This window comes from Oryx dammah, unplaced genomic scaffold, assembly GCF_014754425.2.
Source record: "Oryx dammah isolate SB20612 unplaced genomic scaffold, SCBI_Odam_1.1 HiC_scaffold_5, whole genome shotgun sequence".
Classification (NCBI taxonomy): Eukaryota; Metazoa; Chordata; class Mammalia; order Artiodactyla; family Bovidae; genus Oryx; species Oryx dammah.
Genome location: NW_024070189.1, coordinates 69,469,484 through 69,495,053, shown reverse-complemented (window position 1 = coordinate 69,495,053; position 25,570 = coordinate 69,469,484). Strand labels below are relative to the sequence as shown.

Below are 25,570 nucleotides of genomic sequence, written 5' to 3'. Positions count from 1 at the left end.
TGAAGACAGAGAGACCTAGAAAAAAATAGACCTCAGTCAGGCTACTTCTATGCACAGTAAACTGTTCTTTTAAGAAATTCCATACAGCCATTCATAGCCTTCTGCTCCAGGCTCCTTCTCTGTCATTGTCCTCAACCTGCTGACCTACTCTGGTTTCCTATAAGTACTTGAAGTTTTTCCACCTCCATATTTTTGCTCAAGTTAAACTTCCATTGGAAATTGTTTTGTCTGATTTGTCTTTTCCTACTGAAACAGTTTATTCTATAAAGACCCATCTAAAGCTCTTCATTACTATTCTCCCCTTCTAAAAATTCATTCCACATCCTTGAAGCCTCTCTGAGCTCATACAGTGTATTGTCCATACAACTGGCAATTTGTTCAGTTCAGTTCAGATCAGTCGCTCAGTCGTGTCTGACTCTTTGCGACCCCATGAATCGCAGCACTCCAGGCCTCCCTGTCCATCACCATCTCTGGAGTTCATTCAGACTCATGTCCGTCAAGTCCATGACCCTGTGAAATCTATTATGTTAGTATTTATTTAAACTACATAGTGATTGGGTGAAACATGATTACATACAGCCAAAAAACAGCTTTGTGTTTAGCTAGGACCACCTTCATTCCATGGAAAAGAAATGCAAAAAAGCAAAATGGCTGTCTGGGGAGGCCTTACAAACAGCTGTGAAAAGAAGAGAAGCGAAAAGCAAAGGAGAAAAGGAAAGATATAAGCATCTGAATGAAGAGTTCCAAAGAATAGCAAGAAGAAAGCCTTCCTCAGTGATCAGTGCAAAGAAATAGAGGAAAACAACAGAATAGGAAAGACTAGAGATCTCTTCAAGAAAATTAGAGACACCAAGGGAACATTTCATGTAAAGATGGGCTCGATAAAGGACAGAAATGGTATGGACCTAACAGAAGCAGAAGGTATTAAGACAAGGTGGCAAGAATACACAGAAGAAGTGTACAAAAAAGATCTTCATGACCCAGATAATCACGATGGTGTGATCACTCACCTAGAGCCAGACATCCTGAAATGTGAAGTCAAGTGGGCCTTAGAAAACATCACTACAAACAAAGCTAGGGGAGGTGATGGAATTCCAGTTGAGCTGTTTCAAATCCTGAAAGATGATGCTGTGAAAGTACTGCACTCAATATGCCAGCATATTTGGAAAACTCAGCAGTGGCCACAGGACTGGAAAAGGTCAGTTTTCATGCCAATCCCAAAGAAAGGCAATGCCAAAGAATGCTCAAACTACCGAACAATTGCACTCACCTCACACACTAGTAAAGTAATGCTCAAAATTCTCCAAGCCAGGCTTCAGCAATACGTGAACCATGAACTTCCTGATGTTCAAGCTGGTTTTAGGAAAGGCAGAGGAACCAGAGATCAAATTGCCAACATCTGCTGGATCATGGAAAAAGCAAGAGAGTTCTAGAAAAACATCTATTTCTGCTTTATTGACTATGCCAAAGCCTTTGACTGTGTGGATCACAATAAACTATGGAAAATCCTGAAAGAGATGGGAATACCAGACCACCTGACCTACTTCTTGAGAAACCTATATGCAGGTCTGGAAGCAACAGTTAGAACTGGACGTGGAACAACAGATTGGTTCCAAATAGGAAAAGGAGTACATCAAGGCTGTATATTGTCACCCTGCTTATTTAACTTCTATGCAGAGTACTTCATGAGAAATGCTGGGCTGGAAGAAGCACAAGCTGGAATCAAGATTGCCGGGAGGAATATCAATAACCTCAGATATGCAGATGACACCACCCTTATGGCAGAAAGCAAAGAGGAACTAAAAAGCCTCTTGATGAAAGTGAAAGAGGAGAGTGAAAAAGTTGGCTTAAAGCTCAACATTCAGAAAACAAAGATCATGGCATCTGGTCCCATCACTTCATGGGAAATAGATGGGGAAATAGTGTCAGACTTTATTTTTTTGGGCTCCAAAATCACTGCAGATGGTGACTGCAGCCATGAAATTAAAAGACGCTTACTCCTTGGAAGGAAAGTTATGACCAACCTAGATAGCATATTCAAAAGCAGAGACATTACTTTGCCAACTAAGATCCGTCTAGTCAAGGCTATGGTTTTTCCTGTGGTCACGTATGGATGTGAGAGTTGGACTGTGAAGAAAGCTGAGCATCGAAGAATTGATGCTTTTGAACTGTGGTGTTGGAGAAGACTCTTGAGAGTCCCTTGGACTGCAAGGAGATCCAACCAGTCCATTCTGAAGGAGATCAGCCTTGGAATTTCTTTGGAGGGAATGATGCTGAAGCTGAAACTCCAGTACTTTGGCCACCTCATGTGAAGAGTTGACTCATTGGAAAAGACTCTGATGCTGGGAGGGATTGGGGGCAAGAGCAAAAGGGGACAACAGAGGATGAGATAGCTCGATGGCATCACCAACTCGATGGATGTAAGTCTGAGTGAACTCTGGGAGATGATGATGGACAGGGAGGCCTGGCGTGCTGCAATTTATGGGGTCGCAAAGAGTCGGACACGACTGAGCAACTGAACTGAACTGAACTGAACTGAACTGAAGGAAAGAAACTACAACAAACAATACTCTACCCAGTGAGATTTTCCTTCAGATTTGATGGAGAAATCAAAAGCTTTGCAGACAAGCAAAAGTTAAGAGAATTCAATAATGCATTAAAGGATCATATACCATGATCAAGGAGGATTTATCACAGCAATGCAAGAATTCTTCAATATCTGCAAAACAATCAGTGTGGTATACAATATCAACAAACAATAATAAAAAATATATGATCACCTCAGCACAGAGAAGACTGTGTGAGGAGATAGCAGGAGGCAGCCATTTGCAAGCCAAGGGGATGCTTCAGAAGACTCCAGACCTGCAGATTCCTGAATTTTGGACTTCTCGCTTCTAAAACTGGAATGGAATCTTATATTTGCTATAATGCTATTGAAAGATACTTATAAAAGTAAGTAAAAGTACAAAGAGTGCAGGCAGTGAGACAAAACAAGTGCACATAAACCCCGCGACGCAGAGGGCGGGCACAGGGAGCCAAAACAAATCCACACTAGCCCCCATGTGCAGAGACCAACCCGGCAGGCTGAAACAGGTGTACACAGCTCTGCGACACAGAGGGTGAGCTTAGGGGGCTGAGGGAAGCCCACACAAGTCGCTGCAACGCAGAAGGATACACACAAGCATCTACCTACCAAGTTTCGACCAGCAGCGCAGGGCAGAATAGAGGAGCGGAAGCACCGGCAGTGATTCCCGAGGACAAGTAGGGGACTGGAGGCACTGCAGGTTTGCTGAGAGAGCCACTTCGAAGCAGCTGCAGAAATAGACGTGCCTGATGGTAACGCTGAAACTCCAGTACTTTGGCCACCTCATGCGAAGAGCTGACTCATTGGAAAAGACTCTGATGCTGGGAGGGGTTGGGGGCAGGAGGAGAAGGGGACGACAGAGGATGAGATGGCTGGATGGCATCACTGACTCGATGGACGTGAGTCTGAGTGAACTCCCGGAGTTGGTGATGGACAGGGAGGCCTGGCATGCTGCAATTCATGGGGTCGCAAATAGTCGGACAAGACTGAGCGACTGAACTGAACTGAACTGAACTGAACTGAACTGAACACCCTGAAAGCTAGAACAACCACCCTAAGGCATACTGAACCCACAGACACTCCAAAACCTACTACTGGACACTGCACTGTCCTTCAGAGAGACGAGATTCAGCTCTGTCAACCAGAACACTGGTGCAAGCTCTGCCAACCAGGAAAACATCACAAGACATGAACCCAACGCCATCCACAGAGGCAGACTCCACAACCGGGAACTACGACCTTGAAACCCCATTTAAAAATTTTTTTCCTTTTTCCTTTTTTTCTTTTTCTTTCTCCCCCACCCCTTTATAAATCACATTGTTTATTCTCCCAACATATCCTATCTTCACAGTAGCAATTTAGCGGTGCTGTGGAGTTTTCCTCTTTTTCTTGTTATTGAAAAAAAATTCATTTTAAGATTCTTTCTTCTTATAAATCACACTGCTTATTCCCCAACATATTTCCACCATCACATTAGCTTTTTCAGGTGCTGTGGAGTTTTCCTCTTTGTGTTTCTTGTCAAAAAACGCAAGAAAAAAATTCATTTTAGGCTTATTTTTTATTTTTTTCTCTTTTTCACTTTTTCTTTTCTCTTGATGAGTTTTGCATTTTGTTGTGGATATATCCAACTGCTTTCCCTACTGTTCTTTACCAGCTGTAGCTATTCCTGAATATATGTAAATCTTTTCCACACATGTCTATTCATCTTTGCTTTTCTATGTTTTCTTTTCTCTCTTTTGTTATTTTTTTAATCCTCTTCTCCAGCCCTTCCTTTTATCTTTTCCTTCCCTTCTCCTCTTTTTACTCTCTTTTTTATTCTCCCTTTTTTCCTTCACTCTTTCTTTTTCACCAAATAAGTTAAGTTTTTGCACTCTCTATGCTATATTCCCCAGTTGGCCTGATGCTCATGCTCAGATTTCCAGATTGAGCATTAGCTAACTCTGCTTTCAATTTGTGGATATCACCTTAGGTTTCCCCTGCTCACCAAGTCAATCTCCTGTACTCTTCTCTTTAGAATGCTTTGGTTATAACTGTATGTATAGAAGAGTGTGTGCATATGTCTCAGTATTTCTGTAATTACCTATTTGATCTCCTCCCACTAGAACACAAGCACAAGTCACCCCCAACAAGAAATCAACAAAAACCACCCAACCAACATTTCCCTCCAAGGGCAAAAATAAAAAGAGGAAGTAATACAACCCTAAAGCCTGGGAAAAGGAGACCTCAAGTGGAGCAAGTTAGAAAAAAAAAAAAATATATATATATATATATGATGAAAAGACAGAGAAATACAACAAATGAAAAAGCAAGGTAGAAACTCACAAGACCAAATAAACAAAGAGGAAATAAGTAATCTCCCTGAAAGAGAATTCAGAATAAAGATATGTAAAATGCTCTAAAGACTTGAAAATGAATCGAGAAAATGAAAGAAGCATTTAACACAGTTAAATACATTTAACACAATCATCAAGGACATAGAAGAAATAAAGAATAAGCAAACAGAGATGAACAACACAATTACTGAAATTTAAAAATACTCTAGAAGGAAACAATAGCAGAATAATTGAGGCACAGGAACGGATAAGTAAGCTGGAGGGTAGAATGGTGGAAATAACTGCTGAAGAGCAGAATGAAGGGAAAGGAATGAAAAGAATTGAGGAAAGCCTCAGAGATCTTTGGGACAATATTAAATGCACCAATATTCAAGTTATAGGGGTCCCAAAGGAAGAAGAAAAAAAGAAAGGTACTGAGAAAATTTTTGAAGAAATTATAGTTGAAAATTTCCCCAGCATGGGAAAAGAAATAGTCAATCAAGTCCAAAAAGTGCAGAGAGTCCCCTATAGGTTAAACCCAAGGAAAAACGCATTGAGACATATATTAATCAAGCTAACAGATATTAAGCACAAAGAAAGAATATTAAAAGCAGCAAGGGAAAAGCAAGAAGTAACATACAAGGGAAAACCCATACGATTAACAGCGGATCTTTCAGCAGAAATTCTACAGGTCAGAAGGGAATGGCAGGATACATTTAAAGTACTGAAAGAAAAAAACCTACAACCACGATTACTATACCAGGCAAAGATCTCATTCAAAATTGATGGAGAAAAACAAAATGATGGAGAAATCTAAAGCTTTACGGACAAGTAGAAATTAAGAGAATTCACCACCACCAAACCAGCATTGCAACAAATACTAAAGGGACTTACACAGCAAGTAAACACAAGAGAAAGGAAACCTACAAAACAAACAAAAACAAACCCAAAATAATCAAGAAAATGCCAATAGGAACATATGTATCAATAATTACCTTAAATGTAAATGGATTAAGTGCACCAACCAAATGATACAGACTCAGTTCAGTTAAGTTCAGTTGCTCAGTCATGTCCAACTCTTTGCAACCCCATGGACCACAGCACACCAGGCCTCCCTTTCCATCACCAACTCCTGGAGTCTACCCAAACTTATGTCCATTGAGTTGGTGATGCCATCCAACCATCTCATCCTCTGTAGTCCCCTTCTCCTCCTGCCTTCAATCTTTCCAAGCATCAGGTCTTTTCAAATGAGTCAGCTCTTCACATCAGGTGGCCAAAGTATTGTAGTTTCAGCTTCAACATCAGTCCTTCCAATGAACACCCAGGACTGATCTCCTTTAGGGTGGACTGGTTGGATCTCCTTTCAGTCCAAGGGACTCTCAAGAGTCTTCTCCAACCTCACAGTTCAAAAGCATCAGTTCTTTGGCGCTCAGCTTTCTTTATTTACATGGAAACAATGGAGCTGCAGACATAGAGAACAGACTTATGGACATGGGCCAGGGTGGGGCAGGGAGAGGAAGGAGAGGGTGGGACAAATGGAGAGAATAACATAGAAGAATATACACTACCATGTGTAAAATAGATAACCAAAGGGAATTTGCTGTATGACTCAAGGAATGCAAAACGGGCCTCTGTAATAACCTAGAGGTGTGGGAAGGGGTGGAAGGTGGGAGGACATTTCAAGAAAGAAGGGACACATGTTTACCCATGGCTGACTCATGTTGATGTATGGCAGAGGCCAGCTCAATATTGTGAAGCAATTTTCCTTCAATTAGCAACAAATAAGTTTGGTAGGGGGAGAAAAAAATCCTCAAACAATAACTGCTGGGGAGAGTGTAGAGAGAAGGGAGCCCTGCTACACAGTTGTTGGGAATGTAAATTGGTATAGCCACTCTAGAAAACAATATGGAGTTTCCTTAACAAGCTAAAAATAAAGTTACCATATGATTCAGCAACCCCACTCTGAGGCATATATCTGGAGAAAAACACAGTCTGAAAGGATACACGCACCCCAGGGTTTACTGCAGCACTGTTTACAACAGCCAAGGCTTGGAAGCAACCTAATCATCCATCGACAGAGGAATGGATAAAGAAGTTGTGGTATATATATACAATGGAATATTACTCAGCCATCAAAAAGAACGAAATAACACAATTTGCAGCAGCATGGATGGACCTAGAGATTGTCATACTGAGTGAAGTATGAAGAACAGAGAAGACAGAGGAGCAGAAACATCATATAACATCCATTATAAGCAGAATCTAAAATGACATGATACAAATGAACTTACTTACCAAATAGAAAAAGTCTCACAGACTTAGAGAATGAACTTATGGTTACCAGAAGGAAGGATGGGAGAAGGAATAGTTAGGGAGTTTGGGATGGACACTGCTGTATCTAAAATGGATAACCAGTCTATGGTCATACCACCCTGAATGCACCAGATCTCATCTAAATTGGATATTAACAAGGCACCCCATTCCAGTACTCTTGCCTGGAAAATCCCAGGGATGGAGGAGCCTGGTGGGCTGCAGTCCATGGGGTCGCTAAGAGTCGGACACGACTGAGCGACTTCACTTTCGCTTTTCACTTTCATGCTTTGGAGAAGGAAATGGCAACCACTCCCGTGTTCTTGCCTGGAGAATCCCAGGGACGGGGGAGCCTGGTGGGCTGCTGTCTCTGGGGTCGCACAGAGTCAGACACGACTGAAGTGACTTAGCAGCAGCAGCAGCATTGTATAGTACAGGGAACTCTTCTCAACGTTATGTGGCAGGCTGGATGGAAGAGGAGTTCGAGGGAGAATGCATACATGTATCTGTATGGCTGAGTCCCTTTGCTGTCCACCTGAAACTATCATAACATTGTTAATTGGCGCTCAGCTTTCTTTATTTACAAGGCAACAATGGAGCTGCAGATACAAAATAAAAAGTTTTTTTTTTTTAAATATGGTCTCATCTTATCAATAACTGATGCTGTGGGTGGACAAAGCCTGTGGTTCCTATTATGATTGCAACATGTCCTTCAGCAATAACTGTCAAGAAACTTTGAGAAAATAGAGGTTTTATTACTTATACAACACACGTGGGAACACACAGCAAGGCAGGATGTAGAGAAAGAGGGAGAGTGCACAGGCCTGGGGTCCTGCTTTTATTGGGGTAAAGAGTAGGGACTTAACGCTTTAGGGGCTCATTGTTTATTAGTTAATTTAAACAGAAGACTGTTAATTTAAGTCACAGGAAGAGAAAAAAACAAGCAGCCCAAATGACCAATTATTTAAATCAACCAGGATTTCTAAAATAAAGTAACCTCAGAGGGGAGAAGCAGCCTGGCTCTGGCTCTTTATCTGGCAGTGTGGCTGGCAATGTGTTCATTCCATATAGTCCTCTTTGAAGTAGATGCCTTGGCAATCAAAGCTTAACTCAGGCACTTGCATTACAGAAAAAGAAGAAAAACCACAAACAGCCAAAATAACAAGTGTCAGAGCTTACAACACAGACACCTAAAAGTATAAAGATTTAAAAGAAATAATTTTTTTATTTTAAAAAGAAACAAATAACTTTGGTAACTTAGCCATTTGAGAGGTGAATTGCCACCATATCAGCCAGTGAAAAAATGAACTATTTCTACAGGACATAAAGCCAAAAATAGAGTTACTATAAAATTTATTGTCCAGGGACTTCCCTGGTGGTCCAGTGGTTAATAATCCACCTTTCAATGCAGAGGACACAGGTTCAATCCCTCGTCAGGGAACTAAGATTTCAGATGCCATAGGGCAACTAAGACTGTGAGACAACCACTGAGCCCACATGCTCTAGAGCTTACATACCACAGGCAGAGAGAAGCCCATAGCCTGCAGTGGAAGATCCCACAGGCTCTAAGGAAGGTACCATGTGTCCCAACTAAGGCCCAATGCAGCCAAATAAATAGATAAAATTTTTTAAATTTATCATCCAACCTGGGACACTCCTGAGAATGAAAGGGAGTGCTATCCATGATTATACTGGGATGACAGGCATAATAACTAGACCACACTGCAGAGCACTGAGCTTAGATAAACTTCTGACAGGGTTTGGGAAGACACCCAACTCCCATGCCATCATCTGATTCTCTCGAAGGTGAGTGCTTTTCTTTTCCTCCCACCAGAAGGGCAGGGTTATGTTCAGTTTCCACCTTTGAATCAAGCACAACATCTCACCCAGTACTATGTATATCATAGGCCTCTGGTAGATACAGACTGGCTTTAGAGGTCAGGTAAAGGACAGGTCCTGGAGGTCACTGAGGAACCACTGAAGTGTGCCTGTGGAGGGGAAAGAGTATCAAGAAACTTGTTCAACTTCCTGTACCCTGACTCTTCTGTGCCCTCTCATGACTAAGTTTCATCACACTGTCCCACTGGCCCTTCTTCTGGTCCTGTCCCCAAGCTCCCTGTTTAGTTTTCTTTAATTGTAAGCTTGGGAGCTTCTGCTCCAGGGCTGGAGTATGTGGGCTCTCCTGGGACTTTACAGCTTTACTTTCCTCACTCAGGTTCAATGTTAAATACTTCATGGTCAGTGGAAGACAGTTCTGCAAGCCAGCCTGGGCATCAGCCCATGGAAGGTGGATGGAATTCAGAAAGTGAGTTCAGATACATAGATCCTGACTCTGTTTCCATCTACCCACCACTGTCTCCTTGACTAAGTTCGCTTTCCCCACATCTCTTTTTGTTAAGAGGAAGCTGTTGTCTGTCTGAGCCCCAGTCTGAGCTAGAGAGTCACAGGGAGTTTGCAGGTGACGTGGAAACCCACAGCCTGGCTGAGAGGTTGGTGGGGGCTGAGGAAGGAGCTCAGAACTTGGGTGGGGGGGCTCCTCTCTGCCCTCTCTGACTCAGTAAGTGCAAACAAAGGAAGTAGAATGAAATAATTTTCATGCTGGAATTGACTCCACATAGTGTGTGCTGAGTTTGTTTTCCTCCAGGGATCCCACTTAAAGGTGAGTGAGGGTCTTTTTCCTGTTACCTCCTTCTCTCCTTGCAATATCTATTATAATTGCTGTTCATTTATGCATTTCTATTTATCAGCAGTTTCTCTTTCTACTATTTTCTGTCTTTATTAGTTTTTATTTTCTTTTTGGCAGGTGAGGGGATAGGCATATACCTTCCAGTGTTACGTCTCTTCTCATTCTTTCTTCTAATCTTATCCTTTGATCTACTCCTCACTTTTTCTCAACTTAACATCTCATTAGTTTTTTTCTTTCCTGTTTCTCTCTGTCTGGATTGAGGGGCACAGTGATGAGCTGAAGAGTTTTCTAAAGCAGGGAGACAAAAGATGAGTGGAGATAGATGCAGGTAAAAGGGCAGGAAGGAGAAGCGATATAGAGTCACTTTTTCCCCAAAAGGTGATTTGCTTTATTATGTCATTTCTAGGGAGATAAACGAAGCCACTACCCAAACATCCAGAGAAAGGAATGTTATGGTATAAGAAATGAGCATGTGAGATGCCGGAATAATTTCTTGAATTGTTTTGCATAATACAATTAATCATTCAACAAACATGTGCTGAGAACAAAATATATGCCAGGTATTGTCCTAAGAGCCAGAGATCCCACCATGAGCAAAAGTGGCATCAGGGAATACAGGTTCTAGTTGGGAAATTAAGAGTGTCCCAAATACATGTGAATTTAACGTAGCATGCCAGATGGTGTTTAATGCAAAGAGAAACACAAGGCAGGGAAACAACGAGAAGGAAAAAAGAATTTCAACTCTAAATACATGTGGAAGAAGGTCTGGCTAAGATGGTGAAGAGCATATAAGGGAACAAGGTGGAGTATATCTGGAAAGAACTTTCTGTGAGGAGGTAAAAGGAGGCCTTGCATCCACTTACTCTGTGGATGTGTCTATAGGATGTGTCCACTTACTCTGTGCTGCTGCTGCTGCTGCTGCTGCTCCTAAGTCACTTCAGTCGTGTCCGACTCCGTGCGACCCCATAGATGGCAGCCCACCAGGCTCCCCCGTCCCTGGGATTCTCCAGGCAAGAATACTGGAGTGGGTTGCCATTTCCTTCTCCAATGCATGAAAGTGCAAAGTGAAAGTGAAGTCGTTCAGTCGTGCCCGACTCTTAGTGACCCCATGGGCTGCAATGTGTCTATAAGAAAGTGGAGGAATAGGATGGGGAGACTACTTTCTCCTCCACAAATTCACCAAAAAATCATTTGAATGCTGAGCAACTTCCACAAAACTAATTCTGAACACTGGTGGAGGACACCAGGCACCCAGAAAGGCAGCCCATTTTCTTAGAAAGAACGTAGGACAAAATATAAAAGACAAAAAGAGAGACAAAAGAGTTAGGGATGGAGACTTGTCCTGGGGAGGGAGTTGTGAAGGAGGAGAAGTTTACACACAGTAGGAAACCCTCTCACAGGTGGGTTTGTGGGAAGTTTGGGAATCTCAGAAGGCAACATAATTGGGGAAACACACACACAGAATACACGCCAAACTGCAACTGCAGAAAAGAGAACTTTCCCGCAAAAGTCTCTAACCCAACAACCTAATGCACAGCCTGGCATGCTCACAGAACAAGGGATTGAGCGAATAAAAAGGAGAGCCAGCTGGCTGCGTACCAGCCCCTCCCCACTTGAAGGCAGAGGCAGGCTTGTGACAACCAGAACCGGAATGCAAGGAGCTGCTCCAGTCTCAGCCCGAGACAGCATATTCCACCGAACTGTGAGCAGGCTCCCAGTTGCTAACCACGTCTTCCTGAGATCCTCAGTGGCCACAGGACTGGAAAAGGTTAGTTTTCATTCCAACCCCAAAGAAAGGCAATGCCAAATAATGTCCAAACTACTGCACAATTGCACTCATCTCACACGCTAGCAAACTAATGCTCAAAATTCTCCAAGCCAGGCTTCAACAGTACATGAACTGTGAACTTCCAGATGCTCAACCTGGATTTAGAAAAGGCAGAGGAACCAGAGATCAGATTGCCAACACCCACCAGATCATCAGAAAAGCAAGAGAATTGCAGAAAAACCTCGACTTCTGCTTTATTGACTATGCCAAAGCCTTTGACTGTGTGGATCACAACAAACTGCAAAATTCTTAAAGAGATGAGAATACCAGACCACCTGACCTGCCTCCTGAGAAATCTGTATGTAGATCAAGAAGTAATAATTAACAAATGGACATGGATCAACAGACTGGTTCCAAATCAGAAAAGGAGTATGTCAAGGCTGTATATTGTCACCCTGCTTATTTAACTTATATGCAAAATACATCATGTGAAATACTGGGCTGGATGAAGCACAAGCTAGAATCAAGATTGCTGGGAGAAATATCAACAACCTCAGATATGCAGATGACACCACCTTTATGGCAGAAAGCAAAGAACTAAAAAGCCTCTTGATGAAAGTGAAAGAGGAGAGTGAAAAAGTTGGCTTAAAACTCAACATTCAGAAGACAAAGATCATGGCATCTGGTCTCATCACTTCATGGCAAATAGATGGGAAAACAATGGAAACAGTGACAGACTTTATTTGGGGGGGCTCCAAAATCACTGCAGATGGTGACTGCAGCCATGAAATTTAAAGACGCTTGCTCCTTGGAAGGAAATCTGTGACCAACCTAAACAGCATATTAAAAATCAGAGACATTACTTTACCAACAAAAGTCCATCTAGTCAAAGCTATGGTTTTTCCAGTAGTCATGTATAGATGTGAGAGTTGGACTATGAAGAAAGCTGAGCGCCAAAGAATTGATGCTTTTGAACTGTGGTGTTGGAGAAGACTCTTGAGAGTCCCTTGGACTGCAAGGAGACTCAATCAGTCCATCCCAAAGGAAATAAGTCCTGAATATTCATTGGAAGCCTGGTGCTGAAGCTGAAACTCCAATACTTTGGCCACCTGATGTGAAGAGCTGACTCACTGGAAAACACCCTGATGATGGAAAAGATTGAAGGAGGAGGAGGAGAAGGTGATGACAGATGATGAGATGGTTGGATGGCATCACTGATGTGATGGACGTGAGTTTGAGTAGGCTCCGGGAGTTGGTGGTGGACAGGGAAGCCTGGCATGCTGCAGTCCGTGGGGTTGCAAAGAGTAGGACACGACTGAGCAACTGAATTGAACTGAACTCTGCGGTAGGAACAGAAGGGAGTTCAGTGAAACCTCATGAAAGGGAATTCCAGGGAGAGCAGAATGAAAGGTTTGGGTAGTGGAGTGGCCCAGCCATATGAAAGTCTTGGTTCATTCTTCAAGCATTTTGTCTTTTATTCTTAGGGAGATGTCTTCACCCCAGTGCTATAGACCCCAGTAGCAAATAGAGGGAATCGGGGCAAGGAAGGAATGGAAAGGCAAGTCCAGTTAGGGGCCATTTCCATTTCCACTGTAGGGGAGCAGTGACGATGATGTGTCCAGGTGGGACAGGCAAGAGTGAGAAATGGTCCGGCACGGGCATATTTTGGAAGAAGAGCTTGGAGTTTCTGATGTTGGGATGTGTGTGAGAGGAGGAGAGGAGTTAAGAATACACTGTGTGTTTTTCCTAGGCAACTGAACAGATCTTCCATGAACTGGTCTGGGAAGAGTGTTTCTCCAGGGGAGACCAAGGGCTCAGGTTGACCACTTTAGGCAGGATGAACCCACTGGACTTTGAAGAAGGATGCTGAGTTCACAGTCGATATGAGAATCAGAGTTCAAGGGAGTCCTCCAGGATAGAGAGATAAACGTCATTAATCAACTGTATAGTATTGTATTGGGGGCAGGAAGAAGAGGTGTTTGGTGGTGCATCTTGTTGAAGGTACATGTAGCTGAGTGTTTCTGCTTTCTGTGGGTAGAGCTGAGCATCCTCAGCACAGGACTTCAGCTATAAAGTCTGGGTGGGAGTTGTGGGGCAGGGGTGGGGAGGGGAGGGGGCATGACTTTTCAGTTTATTGGGTAAACTTGATATAGCCAAGACCAACTAAAGGCTGTTGGAACAGCAATTTGTTCCTGTAGAATCCGCCCCCACCCCACAAAACATGCTCAAGAGTAGTCAATCAAATAATTTCTTTGCTTTTCTCCTTTAAAAAAATATCTATTTACTTAGCCGTGTTGGGTTTTAGTTGCTGCATGCAGAATCTCCCTTGCAGCATGTGGGATTTTTCATTGCAGCCCACGGGCTTCCCTCAAGCTGTGGCACCTGGGTGCACAGGCTTGGAGCACACAGACTGAGTAGTTGTGGCATGTGGGCTTTCTAGTTGTGCTGCATGGGCTCTGGTGTGCATGGTTCTGCAGCTGTGGAATGCAGACGTAGTTGCCCCATGTCAGGTGGGATCTTAATTCCCCAACTAGGGATCAAACTTGTGTCCCCTGAATTGGAAGGCAAATATTTAACCACTATGCCACCAGGGAATTCCCTCTTCTGTTTTTTCTCTATAAAATTCTTTTTACTGATTCCTATCGATGGAGCACTCCTAACTATCCCTGGTTTGGCACTGCCTGATTGGAATTGATTTTTTACTCAAATAAACTCTTAAAAATTTTAGTATGCCACAGTTTATCTTTTAGAAAAATAAGTGAATATATCATAACTTATAGTTAAGTTCCTGGATGTTATTGTTGGCAAGGACACCTGGGCAGGTCTTCTTAGACATGAGTCACACATGCTTCCTCCTCTATGGACACAGCTTAGCAACCTGCCTCCCTAGTCATGGATCTGAGCAGGTCCATCTTAGTTTAGGAAATCATGCTGGGTCTTTGCACAAAGAGCACATCCCATGAAGTCTTCTTGGTTTGTCTTTATAATGAGGTAAGGTAGATGGATATACCCGTCATAAATGTCTCCTAAAGGTGAATATCGTGCATTTGCAGAGAGCATTCTTGTCATCTGTAAATATCTGAAAATACTAATTATATTATCATTCACTCTTCCTCAAAGAAAGGTATCTAGTAGTGAACACCTAGTACATTCAGATGATTCATTGCATGCTCTGAATACAGTGGTAACACAAGGGGGGAAAGTGGAGGGCAGCTGTAAAAAGCAAGCATACATGCTAAGTTGCTTCAGTCGACCCCATGGACTGTAGCCGGTGGCTCCTCTGTCCATGGGATTATTCAGGCAAGAATACTGGAGTGGGTTGCCATTTCCTCCTCCAAAGGATCTTTCCTACCCAGGGATCGAACTCACGTCTTCTGTCCTGCATTGACAGGTGGGTTCTTTACCACTAGCACCACCTGGGAGCCCAAATAGCAAGCATCTCTATTAAAGGGAAATCAACAGCACCTGGAGAGTGATTCAATCTGAAGCCCATAGGGCGTCCAGCATGGGTTATTTTGCGCTTGAGTAATTAGGATGGTAGGTGTCATTTTAAAGAAATATGAAAAAAAAAAAAGACAAGATATTACCTTTCTGAGGCATGTACATAAGAATTAATGCTTAGTTGTTTTCTGTTTCTTGTTTGTCAGCAAGAACTGTAATTTTGCATAAGTTCTGTAGGGAATTGAAAGTTTGGCTCTAAGGCTAGGTTTGGGTCTTGGGAAGGGTGTCTTAGAGCTAGTGAAGATTTTTTTGTCATTTGGAAAGACAGACAGGCAGATGAATTCTCTGGTTTCTCTATCTCAGCCTCATGATCATCATTGCCCTCTGCCCAGGTCTTTACCTGAGTTTCACAGGCTGAGAACTGTAATGTAATTTTCATCTAGGAATAGGGAATTCTGGGCTTCTAAGGTGGTCCAGTGGAAAAGAATTCATCTGCTAATGCTGGAGACTTGGGTTCCATCCCTGGGTTGGGAAGATCCCCTGGAGAAGGAAATGGCTACCCATTCCGGTATTCTTGCCTGGGAAATCCCATACAAAGGAGCTTTGTGAGATACAGTCCATGGAGTCGCAAGAGTAGGACACGAATTAGTTACTAAACAACAATCACCATAGGGAATTCTATTTATATTTATACTAACCATCTCATAAGACAGGAACTTAACTATGTTATCATATATTCACCTATTTTGCTAAAAGTTTCTCTGGTGGCTCAGATCATAAAGAATCTGCCTGCAATGTGGGAGATGTGGGTTTGATCCATGGGTCAGGAAGATCCCCGGGTCAGGAAGATCCCCTGTCTACCCATCCCAGTATTCTTGTCTGAAGAATTCCATGGATAGAAGGGGCTGGAAGGCTACAGACTGTGAGGTCATAAAGAGTCAGACAATTTATTTGAGCAAGTCAACTCAAATCAGGCAATGCCAAAGCAGAAGTGGTGCGGTGTGCTCTGTGGACAGGAACCAGCAGACTTATAGTGTAAAAGTAGTAGAAAAGCAAAGAAATCTAATTGGCTGTACTTAAACATTTGGCTTATTGGAAAAGCCTAGTTACTGTTTGTGTTTGGTTGTCCTTAGGTTTTGATTTCTTAACCTCAAAATATTTAGAAGCTTAGATTTTTGTTTGCTTCATAGACTACTAAGGCTACTCAGTCTAATGGCCTCCCTGCCTTATTAGTTTAATAATGATGAGAGCTATATTTGACAGGAAACTAGTACTGCTTTTGAGCAAAAAAAATCTTCAAATTTTAAAAGTCTATATTATGGATCAGAAGGCTATAGAATGAGCCAAGAATTAGAGAAAAAAGGAATTGGAAGCTCATGACTAAGAATTTCTTCAAGACAAGGTAACTTGCCCTTCTAAGAATATTTTTGCCCAAGAACAGTGTGATGTGATATAAACTTTCCAGAACTTATAAAGGCCCATTCTTAAGTCTTGGTTCCACATTTTCTAACCTTGCAACTTCAGGCCATCTAGCCAACTCTTCAGAATCTCAATTTTCTCATCTATAAAAGAGGGTCTATCAAAAAATATCACTTTACCTTCATTGTAGGATCACTGTGGGAGCAAATGAAATATGAATGTGAGCACTGTGGGGTGCAACAGGTGAATTTATTTTTATGGATTGTGTATTGCCTGACACTAGAACCAGGCAGAGAGACCTCTTCTCATCCGATGAGAGATAGACAAACAAACTTAACATCCTTGATTCTTTATTCTCTAGACAAATTACAAATCACCTTATTTCTTAATGATGAGATCACTTGCTAAAATTAATGAGTCCAGTCTATTTATATCAACAGTCAAAGTTTGAGGTGGAATGTGAATGGTTATGGTACACAACCTCTAAGATGGTCTCAATGATATTCATACCCTGTGTGTCACTCTCCCAGTAACTGGGGGCTGGATTTGATGACTCACTAATAATAAACAGAATTCAGCAGAGCTCATGCGATGTCACTTCCAGTATTTGGTTATAAAACTATGGCTTCTATCTAGGGTGCTTGTGCTCTTTCTCTCTCTTGCACCACTCACCCTGGAAGCAGTCAACTGCCATGCTGTGAAGCAGCCCTGTGACAAGGGAGCAAGGCCTGACACAGCCACATGAGTGACCTTGGAGTAGACCTCCTCCACACATGTCTTAAGAAGACTGCAGCCTGGCTAACCATTTCAGGGTATCCTCATGTGAAACCTTTTATGTCAGCGACAACTAAGTTGCACCCTCATTTCTGGCCCACAGAAACTGTGAAATTATCATTGTTTTTCCTATATTATTTCAAGTTGTAATTTTGGAGTTATTTGCTACATGGCCCTATACAGTTAATACAAATTTAAAGAGAAAATTCTGTCCTGCTTTGCTACTGGTAGAGCTATGAAAATGCCTGCCTTGGATGTACAGTCCTGGATGGACAAAGCAACAGGTGGTATTTGAAGGTGACTGATAACCTAGAGGGGGTGGGATGGGTGGGACGTGGGAAGGAGGTTCATGAGGGAGGGAAACATATACATACATATAGCTCGTTCATGCTGATGTTATCCTCCAGTTAAAAATAAATAATTTTTTTAAAAAGAAGGTGGCTGATGAGAGAGAAGAGGGTGAAATCTAAAAGCTGAAAATGATTTTGAAAACGAAGACAAGGTTATCCTGGTGAGAACATAAGGACAACAAATTTATGGTCAGAATATCATAATGCTTTTCATTCAGTTGCCTATAATCATTTATTTTATTTTCCTTGGGTTCAGATATTGTCATTATCATCAAGGCAGTGTTGTCTTTTTAAATATGCACAATTTTTATTTCTTGATTTGAAATTTGTCAGTGTAAAATCAGGCCATGTCTCTGGATCCCTTCCATATAACATATTTAGAGGAAAAAAATCCTGTCCAAAATCAAGAGAAATCCAATTTTCTTTGAGGTGCTCCAAATAAATTAATTAGAAATTTTATCAGACTGTGAGTAAATGGTTCAATCCATGTGGAAGACATTAATTATAAAGATTTTAAAAGAAAGCTCTTGGATTTCTACTGAGGATAACTGAGGGCATTACTTTGAATTTTTATCAGCCAACTTTTATTGAGGCCCTGATCCTGAGGTTATTTTAAAAATCTCATTGCAATTGAAGACCACACTTTTTTTTTAATTGAAGTATAGTTGCTGTACAATATTATGTAAATTACAGGTGTACAATATAGTGATTTACAATTTTTAAAGATTGTATCCATTTGTGGTTATTATAAAATATTGGCTATATTTTCATGTTGCACAATATATCCTTGTAGTTTATTTTATATCTATAGTTTGTACTTCTCACTTTCCTACCTCTATATTGCCCCTCCTCCCTTCTTTCTCCCCACCAGTAACCACTAGTTTATTCTCTATATCTAAGACCTCATTGTTCTTTTGAGGTTTGGGCACCAATCATTTCTTTTCCCCATTGGTCTTATGACTTTTCTGCCAATAAAGACATGTCAGTCAATTCAATAATTTTTGTCCATGTTCTCAGGTGACCAGGAACATCAGCTGAGCCATGGACTTATGGTTGAATCAATCCTACACAGATGACTTTGTCCTCTTGGGCATCTTTTCCCACAGTTCCACTGACCTTGTTCTTTTCTCAGCAGTCATGATGGTCTTCATAGTGGCCCTCTGTGGGAATGTCTTCCTCATCTTCCTCATCTTCATGGATCCTCAACTTCATACACCCATGTACTCCTTCCTTAGTCAGCTCTCCCTCATGGATCTCATGTTGGTTTGTACCAATGTGCCCAAGATGGCGGCCAACTTCCTGTCTGGCAGGAAGTCCATCTCCTTTGTGGGTTGTGGCATGCAAATTGGCCTTTTTGTCTGCCTTGTGGGCTCTGAAGGGCTCTTGCTAGGACTCATGGCTTATGACCGCTATGTGGCCATTAGCCACCCACTTCACTATCCCATCCTCATGAGTCAGAGGGTCTGTCTCCAGATTGTTGGGAGCTCGTGGGTCTTTGGGATAATAGATGGTTTGATCCAAATGGTGGTAGTAATGACATTTCCGTACTGTGGCTTGAGGGAGGTGGACCACTTCTTTTGTGAGATGTTATCCTTGTTAAAGCTGGCCTGTATAGACACATCCATTTTTGAGAATGTGATATTTGCTTGCTGTGTCTTCATGCTGTTTCTTCCCTTCTCCATCATTGTGGCCTCCTATGGTCGTATCCTGAGAACTGTGCTCCACATGCGTTCTGCTCAGGCTGTCAGAAAGGCTCTCGCCACCTGTTCCTCCCACCTGGCAGCTGTGTTCCTCTTCTATGGGGCAGCCATGTTCATCTACCTGAGACCTAAGCGCTACCGGGCCCCAAGCCATGACAAGGTGGTCTCTGTCTTCTACACAGTCCTTACTCCTATGCTGAACCCCCTCATTTATAGCTTAAGAAATCGGGAAGTGATGGGAGCCCTGAGAAAAGGGCTGGACCATTGCAGGATTGTCAACCACCACTGAACAGCTGGGGTATTTTGTGCCTGACTCTGCCACTCCTGGCTTTGTGATGTTACATGCATTTTCTATCTGAGTCTTGGTTTTCTCATTAATAATGAGGCTCATGACCCTGAAGTTTTCAGGACGTTTCTTTTAAACTCCAAAGTAATACTTTCTATCTCTGGTAAAACACCAGCTTCCCTCCTCTCAATCTTTTTGGATTATTATCATTTTTGTTTGTTTGTTTTTGAGAATACATTGAAATGAAGGGCAGAACTTTGTAAGCTCAAGTACTGTGTATAAGTAGGCTCTGGGATTGCTATCACTTAGTATTTAAAACTGGATTTACTTCTACAGTCAGAGAATGCCTCAAGCCACACTCCTTAACTTTTTTTTTTAATTTATTGAAGTATAGTTGATTTACAAAGTTGTGTCAATTTCCACTGTACAGCCAAGTGATTCAATTATACATGTGTACATGTATATATTTATATGTTCTTTTTCATTATGGTTTATTACAGTGTATTTAATACCATATTTAATATAGTTCCCTGTGCCATTCAGTAGGATCTTGTTGTTAATCCACTCTATATAATAGTTTGCATATGCTAATTCCAAACTCCTAATCCATGTCTCACTCTCTCCCTCTCCTCCAAGGCAACCACAAGTCTGTTATATATATATATGTGTGTTATATATATGGATATGAGTTTGAGCAAGCTCTGGGAGTTGGTGATGGGCAGGGAGGCCTGGTGTACTGTAGTCCATGGGGTCACAAAGAGTCAGACCCAACTGAGAGACTGAAATGAACTGGACACACACACACACACACATATATACTTAACTCTTACTACTAATCTCTACCACTGATTTATAGCCTACTATGTACCAGGCACATATATTCTTTATGAGTATACATAGATATCAATTTTTTCCTATTAATATATTGTCTCACGCTAGTATCTTTGATGAAATGCTTCTAGATAACCAAATAAAGCTAATAAAATCTCACTCTTCATCCTATGTAACAGAACTTTATAAAGGTTTCTTTTTTATGTATAGAACAGTCTTTTGGTCTCTGTGGGAGAGGGAGAGGGTGGGATGATTTGGGAGAATGGCATTGAAACATGTATAATATATATGAAACTAATCACCAGCCCAGGTTCGATGCATGATACTGGATGCTTGGGGCTGGTGCACTGAGACGACCCAGAGGGATGGTACAGGGAGGGAGGAGGGAGAGGGGTTCAGGATGGGGAACATGTGTATACCTGTGGTGATATGATATTTGTCTTTGTCTGACTTAATTCACTTTAGTATGATAATCTCTAGGTCCAATCATGTTGCTGCAAATGACATTATTTCATTTTTTTATGGCTGAGTAGTATTCCATTGTGAATATACACCACATTTTTGTCCACTCATCTGGATAAATTGCAAACTCAAACAAAAAGAGTAAATTTTTGCTCACTATTTTTCTGATAGCTATCAGCAAGTGGTCAAAAAATAAAAACATATTCTCAAGCATTGCAGCTACTAAAAAAGAATAATTGACCAGCTATATACAACACAGAGACAGAACCAAACTTCAGCTCAGTTCAGTCACTCAGTTGTGTCCAACTCCATGGACAGCAGTACGCTAGCCTTCTCTGTCCATCACTAACTCCTGGAGCTTGCTCAAACACATTTCCATTGAGTCAGTGATGCCATCTAACCATCTCATCCTCTGTCATCCTCCTCTTCTCCCGCCTTCAATCTTTCCAAGCATCAGGGTCTTTTCCAGTGAGTCAGTTCTTCACATTAGGTGGCCAAAGTATTGGAGTGTCAGCTTCAGCATCAGGCTTCCAATGAATATTCAGGACTGATTTTTCCCTTAGGATTGACTGGTTTAATCTCCTTGCAGTCCAAGGGACTCAAGAGTCTTCTCCAACACCACAGTTCAAAAGCATCAATTCTTTGGCACTCAGCTTTCTTTATAGTCTAACTTGCAGCACATACATGACTACTAGGAAAACCATAGCTTTGACTAGATGGACCTTTGATGGCAAAGTAATATCTCTGCTTTTTAATATGCTGTCTAGGTTGGTCATAACTTTCCTTCCAAGGAGTAAGTGTCTTTTAATTTCATGGCTGCAGTCACCATCTGCAGTGATTTTGGAGCCCCCAAAAATAAAGTCTGTCACTTGGCTAAGTACAAAAACAAAGACACAAACATAAACACTCAGCACCAAAAAAGAAAAAAGGAAATTCAGCATATTACTTCACTTTTGATTTAAATAGCCCATGACACTGATGTATATTCTTCAACAGACTGCCCCACCAGCGGGATTTCTTCTCCAACCCCAGAAAACAAAAGAAGAAAAAGAGATCCGTAAGTCTCAGAATGAAAAGGGTAAGAGAATGAGTGAAGTGTCATTCTTTTCCTCTTTTCTATGGTGGATCCCTAAGCTCCCAATCAGGCCTGAGCTAGGCAGGGGCCATGTGAAAATTTTGGATTGGCTGGGAGATCTAAGCAGTGACCTGTGTCAGGCTGAATCATAGCTTACCTGAAAGCTAGTCTTTATTAACTAAATGGAGTGAGACTTAACCTAAAGCTGCCCAGACAGCTCTGGTATGTCTTATCTCCATAAAACATAGAGAAAGATTTTCTAGGAGTGAATGTAGTCCCAACTAAACATAAAGCTGTTTCTTGGCTATAGGCAATCAAGTTTCACGTGATCATTCTGTAGGTAAAATAAATAGTAGCCTAACAGAGTTCCCTGGAGAAGGCAATGGCACCCCACTCCAGTACTCTTGCCGGGAAAATCCCATGGATTGAGGAGCCTGGAAGGCTGCAGTTCATGGGGTTGCTGAGGGTCGGACACGACTGAGCGACTTCACTTTCACTTTTCACTTTCCTGCATTGGAGAAGGAAATGGCAATCCACTCCAGTGTTCTTGCCTGGAGAATCCCAGGGATGGGGGAGCCTGGTGGGCTGCCCTCTATGGGGTCGCACAGAGTTGGACACGACTGAAGCGACAGCAGCAGCAACAGAGTTCCCTGGGGAAGGCGATGGCACCCCATTCCAGTACTCTTGCCTGGAAAATCCCATGGACGGAGGAGCCTGGTAGGTTGCAGTCCATGGGGTCGCTAAGAGTTGAACACAACTGAGTGACTTCCCTTTCGTTTTTCACTTTCATGCATTGGAGAAGGAAATGGCAACCCACGCCAGTGTTCTTGCCTGGAGAATCCCAGGGACGGCGGAGCCTGGTGGGCTGCCGTCTATAGGGTCGCACACAGTTGGACACAACTGAAGCGACTTAGCAGCAGCAACAGAGTTCCCAGGGCTTCCCAGGTAGCACTAGTGGTAAAGAACCCACCTACCAATGCAGGAGACCTAAGAGACACAGGTACAACCCCCAGGTCGGGAAGATTCCCTGAAGGAAGAAATGGCAACCCACTCTAGTATTCCTGCCTGGAGAATCCCCCTGGACAGAGAAGCCTGGCGGGCTATGGTCCACAGGGTCACAAAGAGTTGGACATGACTACAGCAACTGAGTCTGCATGCATAACAGATTTCACATGGTAGAATAGAAAAATTGCCAATTATATAGACAACCTCAGATATGCAGAGGATATCACTCTGATGGCAGAAAGTGAAGAGGAACCAAACAGCCTCTTGATGGAGGTGAAAAGCTGGCTTAAAACTCAACATGCAAAAAACTAAGATCATGGCATCCTGACCTTCATGGCAGATAGATGGGGGAAAAGTGAAAACAGTGACAGATTTTATTTTCTTGGGCTCCAAAATCACAGCAGATTGTGACTGCAGCCATGAAATTAAAAAACATTTACTCCTTGGAAGGAAAGCTATACCACACAGAGACAGTGTGTTAAAAAGCATTGACATCACTTTGCCTACAAAGGTGCATGTAATCAAAGCTATGGTTTTTCCCATAGTCGTGTATGTATGTGAGAGTTGGAACATAAAGAAGATTGAGTGCTGAAGAATTGGTGCTTTTGAATTGTGGTGCTGGAGAAGACTCTTGAGAGTCCCTTGGACAGCAAAGAGGTCTAACTGGTCAACCCTAAAGGAAATCAACACTGCATGTTCATGGGAAGGACTGATAGTGAAGCTGAAGCTCCCATTTTTTGGCTACCTGATGATGCAAATTTATTGACTATGCCAAAACCTTTGACTGTGTGGATCACAATAAACTATGGAAGATTCTGAGAGAGATGGAAATACCAGACCACCTGACCTGCCTCTTGAGAAATCTGTATGCAAGTCAGGAAGCAACAGTTAGAACTGGACATGGAACAACAGACTGGTTCCAAATAGGAAAAGGAGTACGTCAAGGCTGTATATTGTCACCCTGCTTATTTAACTTATATGCAGAGTACATCATGAGAAACGCTGGACTGGAAGAAACACAAGCTGGAATCAAGATTGCCGGGAGAAATATCAATAACCTCAGATATGCAGATGACACCACCCTTATGGCAGAAAGTGAAGAGGAACTAAAAAGCCTCTTGATGAAAGTGAAAGAGGAGAATGAAAAAGTTGGCTTAAAGCTCAACATTCAGAAAACGAAGATCATGGCATCTGGTCCCATCACTTCATGGCAAATAGATGGTGAAACAGTGGAAACAGTGTCAGACTTTATTTTGGGGGGCTCCAAAATCACTGCAGATGGTGACTGCAGCCATGAAATTAAAAGACGCTTACTCCTTGGAAGAAAAGTTATGACCAACCTAGATAGCATATTCAAAAGCAGAGACATTATTTTGCCGACTAAGGTCCGTCTAGTCAAGGCTATGGTTTTTCCAGTAGTCATGTATGGATGTGAGAGTTGGACTGTGAAGAAGGCTGAGTGCCGAAGAATTGATGCTTTTGAGCTGTGGTGTTGGAGAAGACTCTTGAGAGTCCGTTGGACTGCAAGGAGATCCAACCAGTCCATTCTGAAGGAGATCAGCCCTGGGATTTCTTTGGAGGGAATGATGCTGAAGTTGAAACTCCAGTACTTTGGCCATCTCATGAGAAGAGTTGACTCACTGGAAAAGACTTTGATGCTGGGAGGGATTGAGGGCAGGAGGAGAAGGGGATGACAGAGGCTGAGATGGCTGGATGGCATCACTGACTCGATGGACGTGAGTCTGAGTGAACTCCAGGAGTTGGTGATGGACAGGGAGGCCTGGCGTGCTGCGATTCATGGGGTCACAAAGAGTCGGACATGACTGAGCGACTGAACTGAGCTGAACTGAACTGATGATGCAAAGAGCCGACTCATTGAAAAAGACCCTAATTCTGGGAAAGATTAAAGGCAGGAGGAGAAGGGAGTGGCAGCAGATGCAAAGGTTAGATAGCATCACTGACTCAATGGACGTGAGTTTGAGGAAACTCTGGGAGATACTGAAGGACAGGGAAGCCTGGTGTGCTGCAGTCCATGGGGTTGCAAAGAGCCAGACACAACTTAGTGACTGAAAAATGAGCAACAGACAATAGAATGCAAGAGACAACAAAAGCTGAAGGGCCGTGGAGTCAATCTTTGGAAGGTAAGAATAGTAACAATGAGATTTAGATGGGTCTTTACAGAAAAAAATTCAATTAAAAAAGACAAAGCAGGCCGAGTAACTTCCAGTGGGAGATTAACTTGAACGAGAGTGTGGAGGTGGGAAAACACCAGGTAATCATGGGGGAACCAGCACAGGTCACCAGGTAGTGCAGAGTGAGCAGAGGAGGTTAAAACAGAAAGTGTGAATTGACTCTAAGGGGTTTCCTCAGAAGCCACTTATTCTGCGTGACACTAGTCTGCAGAGGCCTATTTTTCCTATGTCCCTCTATCTCCATCTCCCTGTGTCTTCCCAGCTCTTCTTTCAATCACCTTCTCTCAGCCCTCTGAACTAATCTGTCCTATCTGTATATCAGCCTCCAACGGAAAGCCCCAAGAACCTGGTAGGTAAAACATGTTTTATTGTGCT

General features: G+C 42.4%; 1 protein-coding gene across 1 annotated transcript; it reads left to right on the top strand.

Annotated features, from left to right (window-relative positions):
- The first annotated feature begins 18,685 nt into the window (after positions 1 to 18,685).
- LOC120863814 (olfactory receptor 2V2) lies at positions 18,686 to 19,633 on the top strand. The gene has a single exon (XM_040240381.1). The coding sequence runs from the start codon at positions 18,686 to 18,688 to the stop codon at positions 19,631 to 19,633; it is 948 nt and encodes a 315-aa protein (XP_040096315.1).
- Positions 19,634 to 25,570: the final 5,937 nt, after the last annotated feature.

Coding starts and splice junctions, on each gene's coding strand:
- LOC120863814 (XM_040240381.1), top strand. CDS start 18,686: ATGGACTTATGGTTGAATCAATCCTACACAGATGACTTTGTCCTCTTG.